Source organism: Thunnus albacares, chromosome 23 (assembly GCF_914725855.1).
Source record: "Thunnus albacares chromosome 23, fThuAlb1.1, whole genome shotgun sequence".
Taxonomy (NCBI): Eukaryota; Metazoa; Chordata; class Actinopteri; order Scombriformes; family Scombridae; genus Thunnus; species Thunnus albacares.
Window position 1 is genome coordinate 20,785,488 of NC_058128.1, and position 20,387 is coordinate 20,805,874.

At 40.9% G+C, this 20,387-nt stretch overlaps 1 protein-coding gene across 13 annotated transcripts in view; it reads right to left on the minus strand.

The window, feature by feature from the left end:
• nav3 (neuron navigator 3) overlaps positions 1 to 20,387 on the minus strand; it is a 420,345-nt gene that overhangs the window by 89,429 nt on the left and 310,529 nt on the right. For all 13 annotated transcript variants that reach the window (XM_044342743.1, XM_044342742.1, XM_044342741.1 and 10 more), the window contains 2 exons: positions 10,892 to 10,960; positions 3,823 to 3,965 (listed from right to left, as the gene is read on the minus strand). In XM_044342743.1, the coding sequence (XP_044198678.1) occupies positions 3,823 to 3,965; positions 10,892 to 10,960 (212 nt within the window). The remainder of the gene's footprint in view (positions 1 to 3,822; positions 3,966 to 10,891; positions 10,961 to 20,387) is intronic.

Consider the following 20,387-nt stretch of genomic DNA (forward strand, 5'->3'; position numbering starts at 1 on the left):
AAAACTTATTATGGTCTTCTAATTGTGAAGACTGGTTCTAAAGAGTAGGTGTGTGCACCATATGTTTGTGTTTAAGAGTACGTATCTGAAATGTTGGACTGTTGGTGCGTGCATGTGTGGGTACTGTATATGTGGGTGTGTATTTGCATATCTGTACCTGTACATGTTTAATATGCAGGTGAGTGGGGGTTAGTCTTGACCAGTACACCTTCACCAGGTAAACTCACAAATCAATTGGTGTCAAGAAATGACAGCCTTATTTTGTATTTCTTTGTGTGTGTGTGTGTGTGTGTGTGTGTGTGTCCAGGCATCCATCTGATGATGATTTAAACGTGCATGAGAGAGCAAACAGTACATTCTTGTGTTTATGTGTGTGTGAGTGTGTGTGTATGTGTGTCCTCTGTATTACCCCTCATCTTTAGAGACAGTGGCCCTCAAGGCACTTTATGAATGTGAACGAAAGAGGTTACAAGCAGTTGTGTAATTCTGTGTGTGTCTGTGTGTGTTTCTGTTTGTGTGTCCAGTCAATTAACCCCGTCTTTAGAGAATCCCCCCCCCTCTCCCACCCCTCACCCCCCAACCCCACACCCCCCCGCCACCTCCTCCCTGTTCCTACTTCCCCTCCCGAGGGCTGTTTCGCAGCGTCACCACACTTTTCACCGTGCAGTGACTTTGCCGTTGCCATGGCAACAGACTTTTCTTTTTTGCCTCAGCGGCCAAGGAATGAAATGTCACTTCTTGTGGGCGGTGGTGGACCCACAAATACACACATACATGCTGTTTGCAACTACATGACAAATGATACACTGAAACTGAAAGGCTGGAAGTGAGTATTATGCATGTTTGAAATGACACATCAACACACACATGGACATAAACTTAAGGTCTACTGGTCAGTTCAAGCCTGCAGCTACTTATGCAGTAGTGACCTTTATATGTTTCTCTTCCTAACTCTGTAGCTCTTGTTCTGGATGCATTTCACCACACTGTAGATTGAATGCTTTTTAACTTTAGCTGCTCTCCACATTACATCACTGTCAGACAGATTATAAATTATCGCCTTGCTAGATGAAGTCAGCAGCTTTCCCACTCAGCTGTGACTGCATCTCCTGTTTCTCAATCGCCTCCTCATCCTCATCTTTAACAACAAGCAGAGCAATCAGCAACTTTCCTCAGTCCAATTTTACTCACAACAGAGAACTCATGCCCTTTAATGCTTCAATTTAGTTGGCTGAAGCTAATTAGATAGTTGCATGGCAACAGGAATGATGCAATGCTCCTTGTGCCCTTTGAGCTCTTGTTCTGTCTGGTCAGAGCTTCGCTGTGCGTGAGCAGAGACACAAAACAACACTCTAATGGGTTCACTTCATCCCCGTGAGGCCAAACACGCATTTATATAAAAAAAAAGTTATAGAAACAAACAAAAAAAACAAAACAAAAACATGACTTTCATCCATGTGCAGACCAGTTAATGTTTAAATGGCTTCAGAAACTCCCTCTTATATCTCTCTGATGTCGGTGTTTAGGGGGTGCTGGTTACTTTATCCTAGTCTACAATATTTACATAAGAACATATAATAATTTCAATAGTGATAATGCATGATGAAAGTAAAACAAGAAAAAAAAAATACATGTAATGCCTGGAAAACAAAAAGCAAAAAAAAAAAAAGATAAAAGGGTGTAAGATGAAACGAGAGGGTATGTGACATGAAAGGAGCAAATGAAACTTGCTGTAAGAGGAAGAATGAAGTTAAGAAGATGTATGGAATGACTTGTGGCAGAGACTTCCTGTATCTGTTTCTCTGTCTTCAGCTCTCTCTCTCTCTACCTGCTTTCGCCCAGAAGGTTCTGGCTGCAGTACTGACATTTCCTGACAATTGATTTTTTCTTTTTTCTCTTTTACTTGAGACCAAAATACTATTTCATCACCCCCTGCAGTGAAGCTCCAATGCCTGGTGTCTTATCTCTGCAAAGTGAAGGTTTGTCTTCTAGCAGGGCTCAGCAGCGGCATGTGACTCATGGATGTATAAAGAAAACTGGATACAGTATCAGAGGCGGGGCCCCGTTCATGTCTATTAAAGTTGCTCATGAAGCAAACAAAGTTCTGACTTCTGGGTATAAAATCACTTGGATCTTCTGGGATTGTGTGGCCCATACAGCAGGTGCGCCAGACACTTCCGCTGACCAAGCCGACTAACTTCCAGTTCAGCCCTCCACTAACTTGAACGGGGTTAAAATAATTCAATCGTATGGCTCTTCTAGACTTTCTAAATGTTATCAGACCAAATGAATCAAATTCTGATAGTGTAAAGAGTCATTTTGTAGTGGGTTGTAATGCTCAAAAACATGTATCCACTGATTTACAGACGTCTCTTTGCAATGTAATTCTGTGGGGAAAAGGGTTTTTGGGTGTGCATCATGTGACGGATGCAGACGTTGTAATTAAATGGTTTGGCCAATATGTCAAATTGGCTTCAAAGCCTGGCGCAGTTCCTGGGGGCCGGAAATGGGCTGGAATGAGCCGGAAAAGAACATATCAGCCCTTTTAAAAAACAGTACCAGCCATTTTCACAGAATAATAAAAAGAAACATTGATTGACTGAATCCTTTATAAACCTAAACAAATGATTGATATTTAAATGAAAGCACAATGTTATTACAATACACCGATTTCTCCGTCATTGCTCTGTTTTCAGCTACACGCTACACTTGGTCACACGCTGCCCGTCCACCCTCCCGCTACTGTCCGCTCGCCATCTCTCGCCATGTCTTCCTTCTTCCTCTCGTTAAAGAGTTTGAACTTTTTAAGATTGGAAGCCAGAGAAAAAGACAGATTCAAAAAGAAGAAGAATTTACTGGAGGCTTTTCCCTGCTCTGTATCTGACACCACTCGCTGCATCTCTCCTCCACCCCCGACACCTCCTACTGATCCTCTCTCAACTCTACAGACTTGATCCTGTAGTGTTTTTTTCCTCAGCGACTGGGAAAGGCTTTAAGATTTAAAGCATGATCTCATTAGTTAGGAAACATTTTTATGATTACATATATTGTGAGCCAAAGCAAAAGGTTTGTCATTATAACGTCATATAAACATGTCAATAATCCTTAATTATTAAAATGACTATGACCCTTGGGAAAGGTTTTAATTATTATCACTGTGTCAGCCAATAAGGCATAAATCTCCTGAACGAGCCAAAGGAAAATCTTAAAGCCATTACAAACACTGTCAGCGAGCCAAATTCAAAGATTTTCAGTAATCAAAAACATTGTGAGCTGATATATTTACTTCCCACGACAGAATTAGGATCTTAAAACAACTATTAACTTGTGAATAATCAATGTTGTGTTAAATAAAAAGATCTCTAACTCTCAGCTACTGAGAGACCTTATATTTCAAAAACATGATCACTCTCATTAGCTTCATCATGCTTGACAGAGCGACTGCCTGAATTTCCCTCTTTGGTCATCTCTCGAACGGCTTTTGCCATGCTGTGAAAATGTGTCACCGCCTCCACCTAATGGCATCCATTATAACTCGCATGGAATAAAGAGCCGGGGATGATTCAGCAGACTGGTTACGACTGGTAAAGTGAGCGACTGTTTCAGCTCCTCTGCGGCTCCTCTGCTTGTCTGTCTTGAGTCAGTGGTGCCATCATGTGGCTGGGATGGAGAATGTAAAAAAAAAAAAAAAAGTCTGCCCCCACCTACCGTAAAAACCTCTACCCTCTCAATCTCTTTAACATCATCAGAAGAATGTCAGCCTCTGTAAACAGCTTTGTGTGTTGCGTTCCCACTGTCAATAACGCTTCGAGCCGTTCTTACCTCTGTCGTTGCCGCTTGCATACTGGAGAGGTTTGCTCTTGTCGATGCTGTTGAAGCTCTGGCTGCGACGGTTAAGGTTGGAAGAGCCCAGGTTCCTGGAGGCCCCGCTGCCTGCAGCAGGTACCCTGGAGGGTCCCGGTAACCTGCAGGGGTTGGTGCAGAGAGAGAGAGAGAGAGAGGAAGGTTTAGATGTTAAGATGATGTGCTGGAGTTTGATCCTTATATAAAAATTTCCTTGAGGATAGAAATATATCAATTGACAAGTTGGGTGGTTTTCATTCATGATCATTACATGATAATGTAGCCAGAAACATTGTGGTTTCTTTGTCTCCGCCCACCTAAGATTGAACTTATTTCTGGTTTTAGAGCAGCTTTTCTTGGACAAGGTTTTGAATAACTAAAGACACATTTTTTTTTTCTGCACTAAAGTTGTAGAAAAATCTGTGCTGAATTATGCCCATGCTTTAAATTTGAACCCTGGATTGTGGGAAACCCTGGCAATAAAAGTGTGGATTCAAGAAGACAGATAGAAGACCACAAGTTAGGCCTGGGGCTGAACTGTATGGACTCTATACAGCACAGACAGTGAGGCAAAGAAAGCTTGGCTCGCTATAAAGAGTCCTGTCATTAACTCATGAATTCTGATCCTGGACTGAGATGAAGAGAGATCAAGAAGAGTGCTGTAAGACAGACCGTGTGTGTTCTCTTGTGGGATGAGGAGGAAGGGTGAGGATGAGGTGAACTTAAGAATTTTGATGAAAGCGCATGATAGAGATGTGCCAATATACAGTTTTTACTATACGCCGTGTTGAAACATCCTGACAGCATAAATACCGCAAACCATTTCCATTACAGTCATTACCCTGATAACCACTGCTCTCAGAGGACGGTGTGAACACAGAGAGCCCAGTAACTGTTATTATTTCCTACTAATTTCTCTTCCTTTTAGACATTAATTTAACTGTTAACATCCAGCAGATAACACTTATTACTCAAGAAATCAATCAATCAATTTCATCAGGAAATGTGTGTGTGTGGAATCTAAGAGACGCAGACACTGAGCTGCATTTAAAGTGATTTCCGGTCAACTGTCTTCAACGTTGAACCTACTTTTGTTTACATTGGTCAAACTGTTTTTGATGGTATTTCTTATGCAGAGTACAACTAAACTGAGACATACAGATTTCTGTTCAGTGAATGAAATCTAAAGCAATCATGGTGTGAAGTAATTTAACCATATTTTAGCAGTAATAGCAGGATTTCAGGAAACTTTGATGACTGTCATGATAACACTGTTTACTGTGATATTTTACTTACGATAATGTGAACATTTGACACCAGCACATCCCTGGTACGTGACAGAAAGAGAGATACAGAAGTTTGCCTCATGACAGCATGACTGAGATGTGTCAGCACCTGTTACTGGAGGATAAATAAAGCTGATGTAAAGAGAAGTTGGAGGCTCTTTATTGTGACCTCGCTCTCTTTTATCCTCCTACATGTACAGTACAGTCATATACTGCAACTTCTGCCTCTACTGACACCATATAGAGGAACAAATGCTCACATAAACATACCCACCGGGAGGTTTGCTTTTTCAGTCAGTCTCTCTACCCTCTTATATACACACACACACACACACACATAATCTTTTTCTCTTGACACAGTCAAAGCTGCGAGTGTCAAATGTTGATTTGCCATGCTGCAGCTGGGGGATTTTAACGGCTCCCAGGAGGCAGCTAAAATAATTATCTCATCAAAAACCTGTTGTTATTGTAAAACAACTTTACATTGCATCTTTTATGCACTTTGACAGATGCGTTCACACATCTGTTAGTTGGTATGATATTTCAAAAACAGATTTGGCGAGGAACCGTTGATCCATTTTCATGGTAATCTGGTCTTAATCTGGACTATAACGCTGTGGTTATACACTGGTGAGCTCACACATTCACGCTTCTAAACCGGCTGCTAATTATTACACACTTCTATCGGTGAATGAATCGCAGCAGACGGCATTTTAGTGTGATTGAATCTAATCACATCAGTACCTGGTTTGAAAATGCATATGATTTACACCCTGCTACTTTAATTCTTCAAATCTGTCATCACATTTACATCGCTCCTTTATTGTTACTAGACTGCATCCAGCATGTCTGACGAGGGATAAAAAGATAACCAACACATTCACACATACAGTACATTACAAACTCTCAGAGCTGACACAGCAGGGAAGTCAAAAGAACAAAAAAAAAAAAGCAGGCGAGGTGGGTGTTAAGGTTGGTTATGCTGAAAAAAAAAAAAAAGTCATTGAATGAAGACCTCGCTCCACAGCACTGTGGGTGTTTCCATTCATAGCCTGATCTTTGTCAATTTAAAAGCAAGAAAGAAGAAGAAAAAAAAAAAAAACCTTGAAGAGATTCTAACAACTTGGTGTCTTTCTGTCTCCCTGCCCGAAAGCTGTCGTGATGTCCTCTAACAAAGATAATCGATTTGCTACGCTGAATATGTCACTCGGGTCTGTATCGCAGATGGAGCCGAGATGTCGGAAGGGAAAGTTTTTCTACTGGTGGAATCCTGAAGTGGTCAAAACCCCCAGTAGGAAAAAAACTTCTCATATGTTCCATTTTGTCGTTAAAGCCTTAACTTAATAAAAAAATAAACAAACAGAGGGACAGACCGACATGTAGCGCGGATAAAAAACATCTTGATTATTAATATTCATCTCCCTACACCGCCTGCAGTACTGTTTTATTCCTTTGGTAAACGAGAACATAAAAAGATGAACCACATCTGCAAAAACTTCACTTCTCCCGTTCTGTACTTACAATCAAACATACCAGAAAGGTCAACTTTATTTCTATTTGTTAATTTGTGAGATGTGTGAGAGGTTTATAGTAGCATCAGTCAAAAACTGATAAGAAGGACCACTGAGAAACCAAAACAACAGCAGAATAGTATTTGGACAGGGAGCGAGCAACACTTGGTCTTTTATTTCCCCTGCAGAAATTGCTTTAACACTGTTTAAAATGTGAGCAACGTAGCAGAATTAAAAGCTGGTGATAGACCCTTTGGCTGAGCAATCATCATTGGATCTGGAATCTATTTTATACTGGTGACAAGCCCAAAAAAAAAAAAAAAAAAAAAAAAAAAAAAGAGCTGGCTAAGGATGGTTGTTTAAAAAAAAATGCTGTGCTGCAACTACTCTGCATGTTCCCTACATGCACTCTGACATGCATTAGATTCATCTCATCTATGAAAAGTGTTTCCTCTTTTGAATATTCTGTTAATAATCATAATGACTTGATTAGATTTGCTTCTAAACACAACAACACAGTGTTCAATCCCCTAAAACAAAAAAAAACCCAATAAGAACCTGTTACTGAAAACACTTGTTTACTCTGTTGTCACATGGCACACAAAACTGAATAAAAACAATTATGTCCCTGCTAAACGAATTCTCCCGGTTCACCTTTTAACATCACTTGAGTAGGACAGCTTGTGATTTGCAGGGGATGGCAGCTCCACAGTTTAATACCAGTGAAGCAAATTAGGCTTTGAGCTGCAGGGCTTTTTAGACTCACTAACCATCCGCTGCGTTTTCTGACGCAACAAGCAACACAAAAAAGCATTTCAAAAATCAGCCCTTCTACTATTGCACCAAACTTGAACTGTATCCAGTTGCAAAAAAAGTGAAGTTTACTTTGGGTGCCGCTCTTGAAAAATAGAACAAGTCTCAGTGATTAGGGAATCTGCACAGCATGAAGTCAGAGCAAAAGTGCCTAATAAGTCAGTCCATGTGCTGAGCAATGCAAACATTGTTTTACACAGACAATTGTGCAAAAATAAGCTAGTGCAAAAGAACTGACATCAAGATGCAGTAAATGTGCCATTCCTTTACACTCAGTTCTTTTGAATTTTTCAGATCCTGCCTTCACATCCTCCTCCTGTGTGTCTAAAGTGGCAACGCCGACTGTTTAGAGATGCTGATCCAGGCCTGAGAGCAAAGAACTGGTGCTCTGCCTGAGTGATTGTACTGAGCTGCAGCCAGAGGTGGTCCTTAGCCCGCAGCTGAGGCAGTCACTCACTGGGCTGAAACAGACGGACTAGCTCTGTAGCAACTACACAAGGCGGAGAAAAAACAGAGGGAGCATAGAAAATGACAGGGAGGAAGACAGAGACTTTGAATTTTGATGTTTGAATGAAATATCTCACAATAAAACAAAATTAAAAGCACACCAATGACCCCTAAACATACACACACACAATGAGAGCGATAGTGCCTGGAGTTCTACCAACAAGGGAATGAATGAAAGGTAATAAAAACTGAAAGAAAAAAGAACTGAGAGGAATGAAAAACGAACAAAACAAAGAAGTGAGAGAACGGGGAGTGAAAGAGAAAAAGATGCACAGAGGGAGAGAAAACACAGAAAGGATATTGTTGCTGCAAACCCCAGACAAGAGAAAATGAGAGATAAACAACACGGAAATGAGCGAGAGAGAGAGATTGAGGCAATTCAGATGGAAATCAGACTCCCTTTTATCATGAGATTCTTTCATCTTCCAAAATACATATTTGTTAATGCATCAGCAGAATGGAGCTCGAGAGGGAAATGTGATGTCAATTCTGGACAGTGAAGTTGTATATACTGTATGACACTGAAAGGATGAGGTGAAGAGGAGAACATTATGCAGCCTGTCAGTCACCGGCTAAAGGAAAAGGCCTTCGATTACACGGGTAGATACATATACATACAGTCTGATTCATGTCAAATGTAGAGTATTCAGTGTATAAATGGCATGAAACTACATTAAGATTTCTTTTGGAGCTCTTCAGTGCGACCACATTTTTCTACTGTTGGCCACTGACTTCTAACTCCTAGTAGGTGCCTTGCCCAAGAGCACCTTGACAATGTTTCATGTTTATATCTTAGCTATCCATCTATGTTTTTAAATGTATTTTCTGTACTGTTACAGGGAACTACAGATGTGCATTCGTTTCCATATTTTATGAAAATCAATTAGCAATCTCAGAAATGAATGCAGACTTTCATTGTGATGAATTACACAACAAGTCTATTTAGTGATTTTGTACAGGAATGAGTGGAAATCAGTTACTGGAAATGTAGGAAAAATACAATCACAAATCTGACATTGAATAGCATGCACTAAAAATGGTCAGCAAAAATGTAAAGCACAGAATATTTGTAGAAAAAAACTTGCTATAACACTGATGATCAACCAACAAAATGACAAAATGCATAAGTACTAGTAGTATCTTGGACCTATGCTCATATTTAGCTATTTCTTTCCATATTCTTAACTTTTTTTTAATAACAGGAGAAAGGCAGGTATATAAAAATGAAAGGGAACGGTGAGTCTGTAAAAAGAAAGAGACAGGCCATAGAATTGAGTAGATGTGAAAAGTGCAGTGGTTGTAAAGAGGTAGTTCCTTTAGGACCAGCCAACAAGCAGAATGTCGCATAAAGAGCAAGAAAAATACTAAAACCTAGCGCCTTGAGGGAAACACTTTTCAACACATTCAGCAGAGTATCTGAGAGAGACATCTATTGTTTTCCCATTTTAGAATTGCTAAAGCTTTCTTGCTTTAGGGATAGGAGAGGAGACAACCCGTGGTGATTAAAAATAACTTCTCAGATGGCAAGAGAGCAATTAAATGTGGTAATCATACTTGTATGAATGAGAATCAGATGGCAGCAGAGGAAAACCTATACTGTCACTGCTCACTAACCTCGAATTAAGGGTTTTGTATGTATTGTGTGACTGTAGTTTTCGTGTGTGTGTGAAGCATGTGCGGGAATTAAAGTGCTATTTCTGAAAAGCAGCAGTGGTGAGGTTTGTTGTCAGTGATGTGAGAGGGTAGGTTACCACCCATAGGGCTGGAGCTGCTGGCTGCAGCATTTTTGCCATTGCTCAGTGGCGGATGGAGAGGAATTATTTGCCAACACGCTGGTTCCCACTGCCTCTGGGCTGGAACAAATGCTGCAAGCATCAGACAACTGGACTCTAGGGTGTGTATATACAGTATGCGTGTGTAGATTTGTGGGTGCATATGTATATAAGCGTATAGCAAGTTTTTGTGATACTGCACATACTGTACTCATATCTCTGCGCACGAGTGTGAGTGCCTAAACGCTAATGTTTATGGAACAGTAGGAGGGTCAACGGTTTGCCAGCTTACGCATGACACCTTAAGAGTGGTTGAAGCCTGTGGTTCCCTGACTGCTAGCTACAGTCTACAGCTTGGCAACACAAAGAGTGTCATTATATCGTCTGGTAGATTATTTAGCAGCAGCTTCTTTGCCAAGATGTGTAAAAGGGCTATTCCCAAAGGACATATCACATTGAATAGCACTTCTCAAGTAGTAAAAGTGCTGGACTGAGGACAGAGGTTATAGACTTTTACTGTAAAGAAATGACTTGTGTAAAAAAACTTGCTGTGGTGGTTTAAAGTTTCTTATTTTGTGCTTCTGGCGACCTTTCTGTGGCACTACTGTGTTTATGTACTGAACTCTACACGTTACTACTCAGTCAGTTTTGGTGTGATTCATTTCAAATAAGACATCCCCTCTCATTATCAACTGAATATTTACTTACTTGAACATTACTCAAACGAACTACACAAACCTAGCATTTTCATACACTACAGGTGTTCTGAACTGAAGCGGCATGTTTTAATTAGGCTGAATCAACAGTGGTAAGAGGGAATATAATGAACATTTAGCACATTAAGAAAGACTATCCTTTAGCTGTGAGGCACATCGCCACCCTACTGAAGCATCCTGGAGTAAAACACTGAATCCCTACCAGCTGTTCTCAAGCTGACCCTGACCTGTCAGGTTAGAGGTCAACTCTAACCTCCATATGGTGGTATCAGAGTATCACAAAAACTCAAGAACACTAACCAAAATGAATGTGAAGGCACGGGTGCAGCCAAAAAACACTACAGCACTTTGTGAAATATGAATGCTCTGTATGTTGAACTTTAAAGAAGAATCAGCTAACCCAATAACACAATAAAGTGATCTTAAGTATTTGCTATATTTACCTTGTGTTTTTCTTCTGTGGTGACCCTATTCCACTGTGGCCCGGAGGACTTGCATATCGTGCTGTGAGACTGAGGAGAGAGCAGAGCAGATGATGGACAGACTGTTAACAGTTAAATGAGGAATGAGACCGGCGTCTTACTGGAATTTTCTTAATCCATGTCTTAATGCAATAATGTGAGTGAGAAGAGCCATTCATATAGAGGCAGAGAGAAAAAGGAAGAGAGATGACCAGAGAGAGAGAGAGAGAGAGAGAGAGAGAGAAAAAGAAGCACATGGTAGATAATGTAGCATGCCAGTGCACATTTCTTTGATTTTTCACATGATGGCTCACATATGTTTATTACCACATTCGAATGACTAAACCAATAACATCTCGGTCCGTTTATTGGGCTGCTGACCTAAAACGGCCAAAAACCTTTCACAATCACTTCTGCGGTGGCATCGTATGAAAGGAAACCTCAAAACACACAACACACGAGGCAGAGGCGAAGGAAATGCCCACAGCACCAGTCACAGTTTATAACCCAACACTCACTGTTAGTCATTCGCGGAGATGGGAATCAACACTGGCTGTTACAGTCGGGCCTCTCCATTCATGTTTGACAGGAAGTAGTTAAGCTACTTGTAGAGCGCTTTATGAACAAAGAGGTGCCTTTAATCATCATACGTGCACCCTGTAAACAATGAAAAGTCAAACACCAGGTGGTGGGGCTGTTGTTTATTCCTGTGTGTAATGTCCTGTGTGTACTGTATCACTGCATACCATGTAAATGTTTCCCACTGGTTTTCATAAACTGGATGAACAGAGTCTTTATTGAAAGTTAGCCCTGCTATCCACTGGACATATCTACTTTTTTTAAATGGTATCGCTAACTGCCTGGGGAAATTATTATTTGTGGCTGTTGTATTGTTAAACAAGCAGGTGAAAACCCACTCAAAGCAACAGGTATCATTTTAACATCTGCCATTGAGAAAAGAGAGGTTCTTATAGCTCCTTAGCTAGCTGTAACATACAAATGGCCACTTCTTCTTCTTTTTCACTCTGTTTACAAGGAAAATGTATTTTTAATGAGTTAGTTATGGACAAAACTACATTAAAATACTGAAAAAAGCAACAAATGAAGCTACATATAGGATAAGTGTTACAAATTTAACCAATATTATATTGTATTGTAGGCAGTGTTGGGGCAGGCTTGGCTAATCTCTGCTAACGTTATTAGCTCAATGGAGTTCCAGTTTAAAATATAGCTAGCTGTCACCTATTTTTGAATCTCAGTTATTTACAGAAATATGAACCATTTGACTGTGTACATCTGACATTTGACATATATGAAATAAAATGATACAAATGGGAAAGGACTAATGGTTGCTAACAAAGACTGTAGTAGTGGATGCTGTAAACTTACCAGACAGTTCAATTACAATGGCAATGTCTGTTTGGTCCCAGTAGCCTCACATGTCAGTTTTTAAATTAAAGAAACTATTCTGAACAAGATGATGACTGCACATCAAAACAAATAAAGTAACTTTACTAAAGCATACTAGCAACTAACAAAGCCCCTGTTCAAGTAGTTACAAATACTACAAACAACTCTTTCTTGACTATTACACATTACAAATGAAACAGCATGAAATTCCAGCCTTTACTCACACCTTCCACAGGCTGAACAGAGATCAGAACTTGAGTTATCCTAACAGTTCCTCTTGAGGAGGGGGCTACAGAGCAGCAGCAGTTCCACAAGAAGTTTAACAAAACTGTCTTCTACAATGACCAGAGCTGCTGAGCTCCACTTCAGCTGGAGGACAGAGGAAGCAACAACACCAGCAGTCTGTTTAGACGGCCTTCTCTTCTGACAACGGGGAACAACTTGTTCTCTGTTTTGTGTTTGTGGGCTGCTGGTTTGGCGTTGGTGAGTGAAAGTGGACAGAGACAATAAAGTACCTATATACTGGGTGGCTGAATGACGCACGGCAGTCATCACTTCTCTTTCTGCCTTTAGTGTGCAGCTCTCAACTTTGCATAAAACTGAATATACAACCAATGCCAACAGCTTCGAAATTAGACTTTTACATTTTAACATTTCATGCAGTTAGATGACACCCTGAACCAAACTGAATAAAAATGAGTTCAGTTCAACTACAGAACCAGCACTGAAATTATTGCTGTGACTATAAAATGATATTGCAAGAGAAACGTACTAGAACAAGAGATGAGAAACTTCATCAATTATTATATTAAGGTAATTATACACTCCAAATTAAACCATAAACCACCAAGACCATTAAAAACGGTTTTACAAGGAATAAGGTTCAGTACAAGACCATAACTTTTAAAATTTGTTGCTGATGAATATTGTGGCAGCCTCTTATTCATGGATCATTTCCTCTCAAACTGGGCTCAGACAACTGGAGTTTTGAAATCCTAACAAAATTTGAAATCGGGTTGCATCACGCACATAAGGAGAAACTTCACAGATGTTCTTCTTTCTAATCTCAAACATGCACATACTACAAGATTTGAGGGAGCAGTACACCACCATATGTGATCTCAGGTGATCTCATGGGGAGGCAGATGTAAACAAAATGGAGATTGACATGGTGCAACAACTTGCTATTTAGTAAAGCTCTTCTCTTCGTCCGTATAGTTATAATATGTCTTGGAAGATATATATATAGGCAGTTATATAGGCAGTCTTGCAGTTCTTGGCACATAACGACAAGCCTTTTCTTCATCTCAGCTGTCCAACGCACCTGTACACCAGCTTGTTATTGTTTCTTTGCTGCCGCTGTTTCAAAAGTCCTCTCATTCACTTCCGTCTCCTTGTAGACTTGTCTCTCTCATTGGCTTTTGTGGTCCTGCTCAGACTGGGAATCGGTCCCACACAGCATCGGTAGTAAAGCCGGGCTCAGACTATAGGTGTTAGGGGTCGATTTATCCCAAGTTCACCTCTCCTGACAATGGGAGGAGAAATCTGGTCTTGGACCTTGGTTGGTATCGATGTTCAGCCCAGATTATCTGGTAATGTGAGGTGTTTACAGATCCAATCTTAAACCTCCAGAGCTGCTCCCAGACTCAGTGGGGCCGCCCCGATAATTTCAAACATGTTTGATATCTAGGATTTAAAATTAGGATGATTATGTCACCATTTTCCAAGCAGGACCACAATAGCCGTTGAGAGAGAGCTGACGGTGTTGTCAAGCAATGTGAAACATTCTAGCCCTTGTGGCTAACATTAGCTAGCATATTACTGTTGACAGATATTAAAATCTCACCTCCAGTTCTGGCTGAAGAACAGACAACCTGTGTTGACTGCGTCTCCCCAATTTTTCATCCAGACTAGTTTAACCTTCTGCTTTTGTTTTTTTTTCTCATTGCAAAGCATTTTGTTTACATCTGCTTCCCCATGAGATCACATGAGATCACGTGAGGTGCTGCATTGCTCCCTCTGGCATGATAATCTTAATAATATCCTGTCGTGTGTGATGCGCCATCACTTTCAAATCTTGTAGTGTGTGCATGTTTGAGATTAGAGAGAAGAACAGGCTTTATGCTGGTGTACAGCAGAAGGAGGAATGGTACAGAAGTTTCAGGCCTTGCTGCTGTGATTTTCAGTCTATGTCCTGAATAAATTCGATCATTTTATCATTTTATCAAGTGACAAAGATGTGATATTTAATGCTTTGTTGGGTGAGGTTGAACTGTGAAAGACGAGGATCTTTTAAGGTGGTGTGCAGAATTCTAATTAGCTGTCTAACTTTCTAACAGTGTGTCTCCAGGTTCCCTCTCTGACTCACACACACGCATTCACATTTCTCATCTGCCTCTCGCACATATTATAGATCCACACTCTCTCACACACACACACACAGTCTTTCTCTATTTACACTTCCCCCTGTGGACAATTAACCTCACTCCTGAACCACCTGTGATGAAGTGCCGAGTCACTGTACATTTCTAATTGACCTTGCAGGTTTTCATGATGCGGTGTTATGCTAACGAGTTCTGGAGCAGACAGTAGCTCGCAGGGGAAGCGAGTTCAGGCCTGTGTTCCATTACAGTGGCTAGCACCTTTGTATCATGTTATTAATAAACTATATGATACGTGACACGTCGAGTAAGGATGTCTAGTTACTAAATATGTTCCCCTTTACTCCCCCAACTCTCATACCACATTTTGTCTTCCATTAGTATGTTTTGTGCTCTACTGAATACCCTAAATGGCACTTAGCACACACAAAAGATAAGCTGAGACAGAGATTAATGGAGGCTGTCGCATTCTGAAATGCTTTTTCAGTGTTTGGATGGAAAAAAAAGGGCTGAGCTTGAATTTGTCACATTCCTCTCAAAGTAAGTAAGTAAGTAAAGCTTTTGCCCTTTGCGTTCCTTCTGTATTTTCTGTCTTTTTGTTAACATTCGCAGTGGGAGTGCAGAGCAGGGAAGAACAGAGGTTATCTATAAAGGCAACAGAGACTACAGAAGTCTGACAAGAGGCAATGTAAGTGCAGCTCATGAACTATAGGAGCAGCCCACAGTTGTATGACAGTAAAATATAAGGGGTGCTGTGGTGCACATTTTTCCACCACAAGACCCATCCTGAGCTCCCCCCCCCCCCCACGTCCAACTTTATAAAATGCCATGAAACATAATGGCAATGGTATAGAATCCCCAGCCTGGATTGCTTATCCAACCCACAACATCTAAGATCTTTCCAGTGTGGAAAAAGAGACACCAGAGAATATGAGGGTAGGATCTAGGAGCGGGGGGGAAAGGCGACGGGGTGCTGGTGGTGAAGAGATGGAGAGAGGAGTTACAGTCTGTCACTCTTGATCGAATACAACATACATCAGCGAGGCCTCCGTCTAATAGTCCACGACACTGCGGTGCGCATACAAGCAATTTTGGATGCCATCGCCGTCGTATTAAATGCGAGGAATATCACTTTCAGCTTAATTGTAGCTGCAGCTCTGAGGTCAGACACACGCTGGTGGGTTTCGGATCAAAATGGCGGGCGCTGGGGCACGCGGGTCAGTGTGGTGACAGACGGACTGAGATGTCACACGACCTTCGCGGGAGAGAGGAATCCTTCAAACGTGGCCCTTTCAAAACCCAATCAACACTCACGTCACCTTCTAGTATTGCTGCTCTAATGTAGATGCACACAAAGTCTTGTATGCTAACTCTGTCTGGCAACATGTAACCTCAATGGAAATCAGTCACTAGTCCCACTTCTTTTTTCTGCTATCTCTTGGTATATGTCAAACACTTGAAAAAAAAATCTTTCAGTGTTCATATAATCCCTGTCTTTTCTCTTCTTGTAAAATATTAAAATATTTTCTCATCCTGCGCTCTATGGAATCAACATAAATGTATTCAATAAAATGCAAATTGAATGATCAGCTAATCCCTCCCATCGTATACACACACTTGACTTTGTTGTAGTAGCAAACGGAGCAATATCAGAGGTATATGTTTGAATGTATCCTGCTTCATAGAGCTATCGTTCTCCAGAGACTCCACGCTTGCAAAATCATGCCCGTTTCAAGCAAAGAAATCTCTGAACTATTTTATCAAATTATAACATCTCACATATTTTGTTTCACTCTGACATACGTCATGTTACTGAGGCTAAAGATGCTCCAATTGCCATTTCACTGGGACTTGGTGTACACAGAAGAATCCACAACACACTGTTAAACTCTTGCATTGATCACCTATCATGTATTGCACAATGGAGCAAATTAGTGTAACATAAAGGCAATACTAAATGGTGCTTTTTACTTTTTAGCACTCTGCTATTCATTCATTCATATCCATGTCTATCCAATAACAACCTCTTGCAAACACCTACATCATTAACACCAATCCATGATATATGACAGGACAACAAAATCATTTACCAGTTCATGATGCTACTGACACTAATCCATCTTCCTCATGTCACTGTGTCTTGTACAGAAAGATCCAAACCCTGTCGCCTGGACACTAACACACACACACACACACACCGAGCGTACAAGCTGAAACTGTACCTAGGAGACGAGTCAGGCTTGGCCAGGCTGTTGGCTCTCCCATATGGCAAACGGCTCTTCCTGTCGCGAGACACGGCAGTAGGCAGGCGAGAGGAGCGCCAGACCAGGGGGTCAACTTGTTCGCCCCGGGACATGGTGAGTTAAAGAGGGAGGGTTTGCTGTGCCCTGCCAGGCCTGGGCCCCCCTGCCTTCTAGAGCACAGTAAACCTCCCGTGGCTCCGGGCTGTCGCACTTTGTCCAATGGGGAGTTCCCCTCAGACACACACACACACACACACACACAGTGTCACACACATCCCATCCCCTGCCCCAGAGACACCAGTTAGGCCAGCAGGTGCTGTCTATAGAAAGCACCACCATACCACAACTGTAGATGTGCAGTAGGCCAAATGTGTGAGAATGTGAGAGCGTGTGTGTGTCAGTCTGTGTAAATCTGCGAGACAGATAATTTGATAATTCAAAAAGCTTAACATTTTTAATTTAAAACACTCACTCTTCTGGTTGATCTTATATTTTTATGACGTTACTCAGACATGCTAAATCTTCAGGGTCGGCTGGAGCTTACAGCTATTCATCACTGCGGAAAATTAGAATTAGAAAAGATCTTTATGAATAGATAAATGAATTATATTTCAGTGTTTTGAATTGTGAGCGAAAAGGAACCGGCACACCAGCCAGACATATGAAGCCTCAAACAAAAGAACATTTGAAGTTGAGATGGTATAAGATGAAAAAGGGCAGAGAAAGCAAACTCAAATATCAGATTATCACCAGTGTGTGCTCTGGTGAATTATTCAAATAAATTCATGCTGTCAAGATGCGACAAGCAAGACACATCCATAAATGTGATGCAGTTTGAGTGAAGTGTCAGTTCTTTGAGGTAAAAAACAAATCTACCTTCAGATAGATATCATTCATTTGTGAATGGAATTTCAGATGTATTTGTAACTTTCTGGTGTACTTTAAGTGTAGAATTTAGCCTCTCTCTGCGTTGAACAGACTTCTCCCTTTATGATTACTGAACGTTGGTGGAGAAAAACTCCTTGGTTCTGAGGGATCGACATTAAATTTGACATTTTCTGGTATCAAACTATATTTCAGTTGCCTTGGAAATATCTTGGCATGACATATCATCACATTATCATCCAGTTTCCTCTAGGCAGTCCACCACTGAACAACAAAAAAGGGTAAAAAAAATCTTTTCTTTTCAAATGAAAAGAGCACAGAAATAACATTGTATGAAAATGGCTTCCAATATAAAAATTATTTAAAAAACCAAGTGGACATTGTTTTTTTGTTTTGTTTTTGTTGTTGTTGTTGTTGTTGTGTTAAAGGAGAGCACGGGATGCTACACTCTGATACTCAGTGGAATTTGGTTCAGCAGCAACACATGGTGGCAAATCATCTGTGTGTGACGTTTGACTCACACACTCATGATCATCTGGCTCATTTGCACTCCGTGTTTCCCTCCACTACTCACTCTGCACAACTTCAGCTCACACACACACACACAATCCACCAGCAAATTCTCTCTTTATAACCTTTTTACACTTCACGTTTACAGGCTCGTCAGCGTCAACTTGGCCAAATTACTTTCTTGTTCATCATACAATATGTGTGATAATCGAGTGTGTGAGCGACTTTTTTCCAATTTCTCTCCGCTTAGAAATGATCAAATTCATTCTCCACACCTTTCTAGACTCTCTTGAGCTACAGAGGGAAGCTGAATAGTCCAGATTAATGGCTTACTTTATCACTGACAGACATGGATTGATCCTCTGACCTCCACTTTGGCCTTCAGCATTCAAACGTGATTAAATTATCAGCCCAAGGGAGTGAGACGTTACTGGGGCTGTGAACAGTGAGGGCAGAGGGTCTGTTTGCTAATTAACTGTGTCTTCATGAAATCATATGTTCTCTTTCTTGTTGGTGGAGAAACCTCAGGTATACTGTATGTGTGTGGGGGTTGGCATGGTTGCCCGGATGGACTGATGCAGCGGTGTGTTTCGAACTTTGCTGTTCGGTGTGTAAGTCTGTGAGAGCGTTTTCCACCTGTTGTAAGGGGGAGGCAGTAGGGTGGGAATGGGAGGCAGCTGTGCCCCTAATAACCCCCACACACATACACACACACACACACACACACACACACACAATACACTGATCCCACCACTACCGCCTCCTAACTCTTCCAAAGTGAGTGTGGCTAAAGCTCTTGACAATATCGTCTTACTCACATGCCCTCTCCTCAAGTGCTGAGACTAACTGCTCTCATTGCACTGATTTTACGCACATACGGTGCCACGGGCTCTCACACACACACACACACACACACACAGACACACACAGAGCACAGCCAAACAGAGCAGCGATGCAGTAACTTGATCTGGTCGAGGGGAATGCTGCTCATGTGTGGCATGTCAGGCCTGCCTTTAGATGCTCTTCTAAAGCCTGCTCTGTCTATTTACATCACACAGGGCCAAGCCTTCTTTGCTTTTACTGCCTTTTACTGCCTGTATGCCAACACGTCTACTGTACACTGCCTGTCGTCATATTATTTTGTGCCTCCACATAAACATGAGCATATTTCTATTAAAAACATATAACTGCTTAACTGTGGAAAACTCACCATCCCTTAAATTGTGTAAAATGTCCAATATTAGCCTATGTAATGTGTACACTCTGTTATACCACTGTTTCTTAACTCTTTCATGAACCAGTCACTTCTCTATCCAGTACCTGTCAGCTTCTGTACTGAAAAGCTATGTATTTTTTGTAAAGTAAGCATACTTGCTTTTTAGGCTGCTATTTTTTAGATGATAATTACATCTACATGGCCAATTTTAAAGCAAAAGTTTGCCATTTTGGGAAATACATTTACAATTAGATGAGGGGATCGATACCACTCTCTTAGCTTAGCTTAGCATGAAGACTGGAACAAAGGAAAACAGCTAGCTTGGCTCTAACAGTATCCCTCTACCAGCACCTCTAAAGCTTATTAATTAAAACAATATATATTGTTTGTTTAGTTCATACAGAAACCAGATGTAAAAATGACATTTCCTAATGTGTGCCAGACTATCTATTTTAGTTCATTAATAAGCTTTACAGGTGATGGTAGGCAGATTTTGTTACCTTTGCACAGAGCCAGGCTAGCTGTTTCCCTTGTTCCTGTCTGTATGCTATGAGGTTGGTATCAGTCTTCTTATATGACTCTCCAAATGTATTTAACAAAATGTCAAACTATTCCTTTAATGCGTATTGATACAGTCTGAGGCTAGGATTTCCTTAAAAATGTAAATCTAATGTAACTACTCTCCTCTGCTGTCAGCCAAACGACACATCCCTGTCAAAACTTGCTTGTGGAGCTGACACAGCAAAACTTCTCTCAGTATTTAATGAGAAACATCTTCTATGAAGGCTGCTATTAATTTTCAACACCACTTAAAGGCGGCCATATCCATTAAT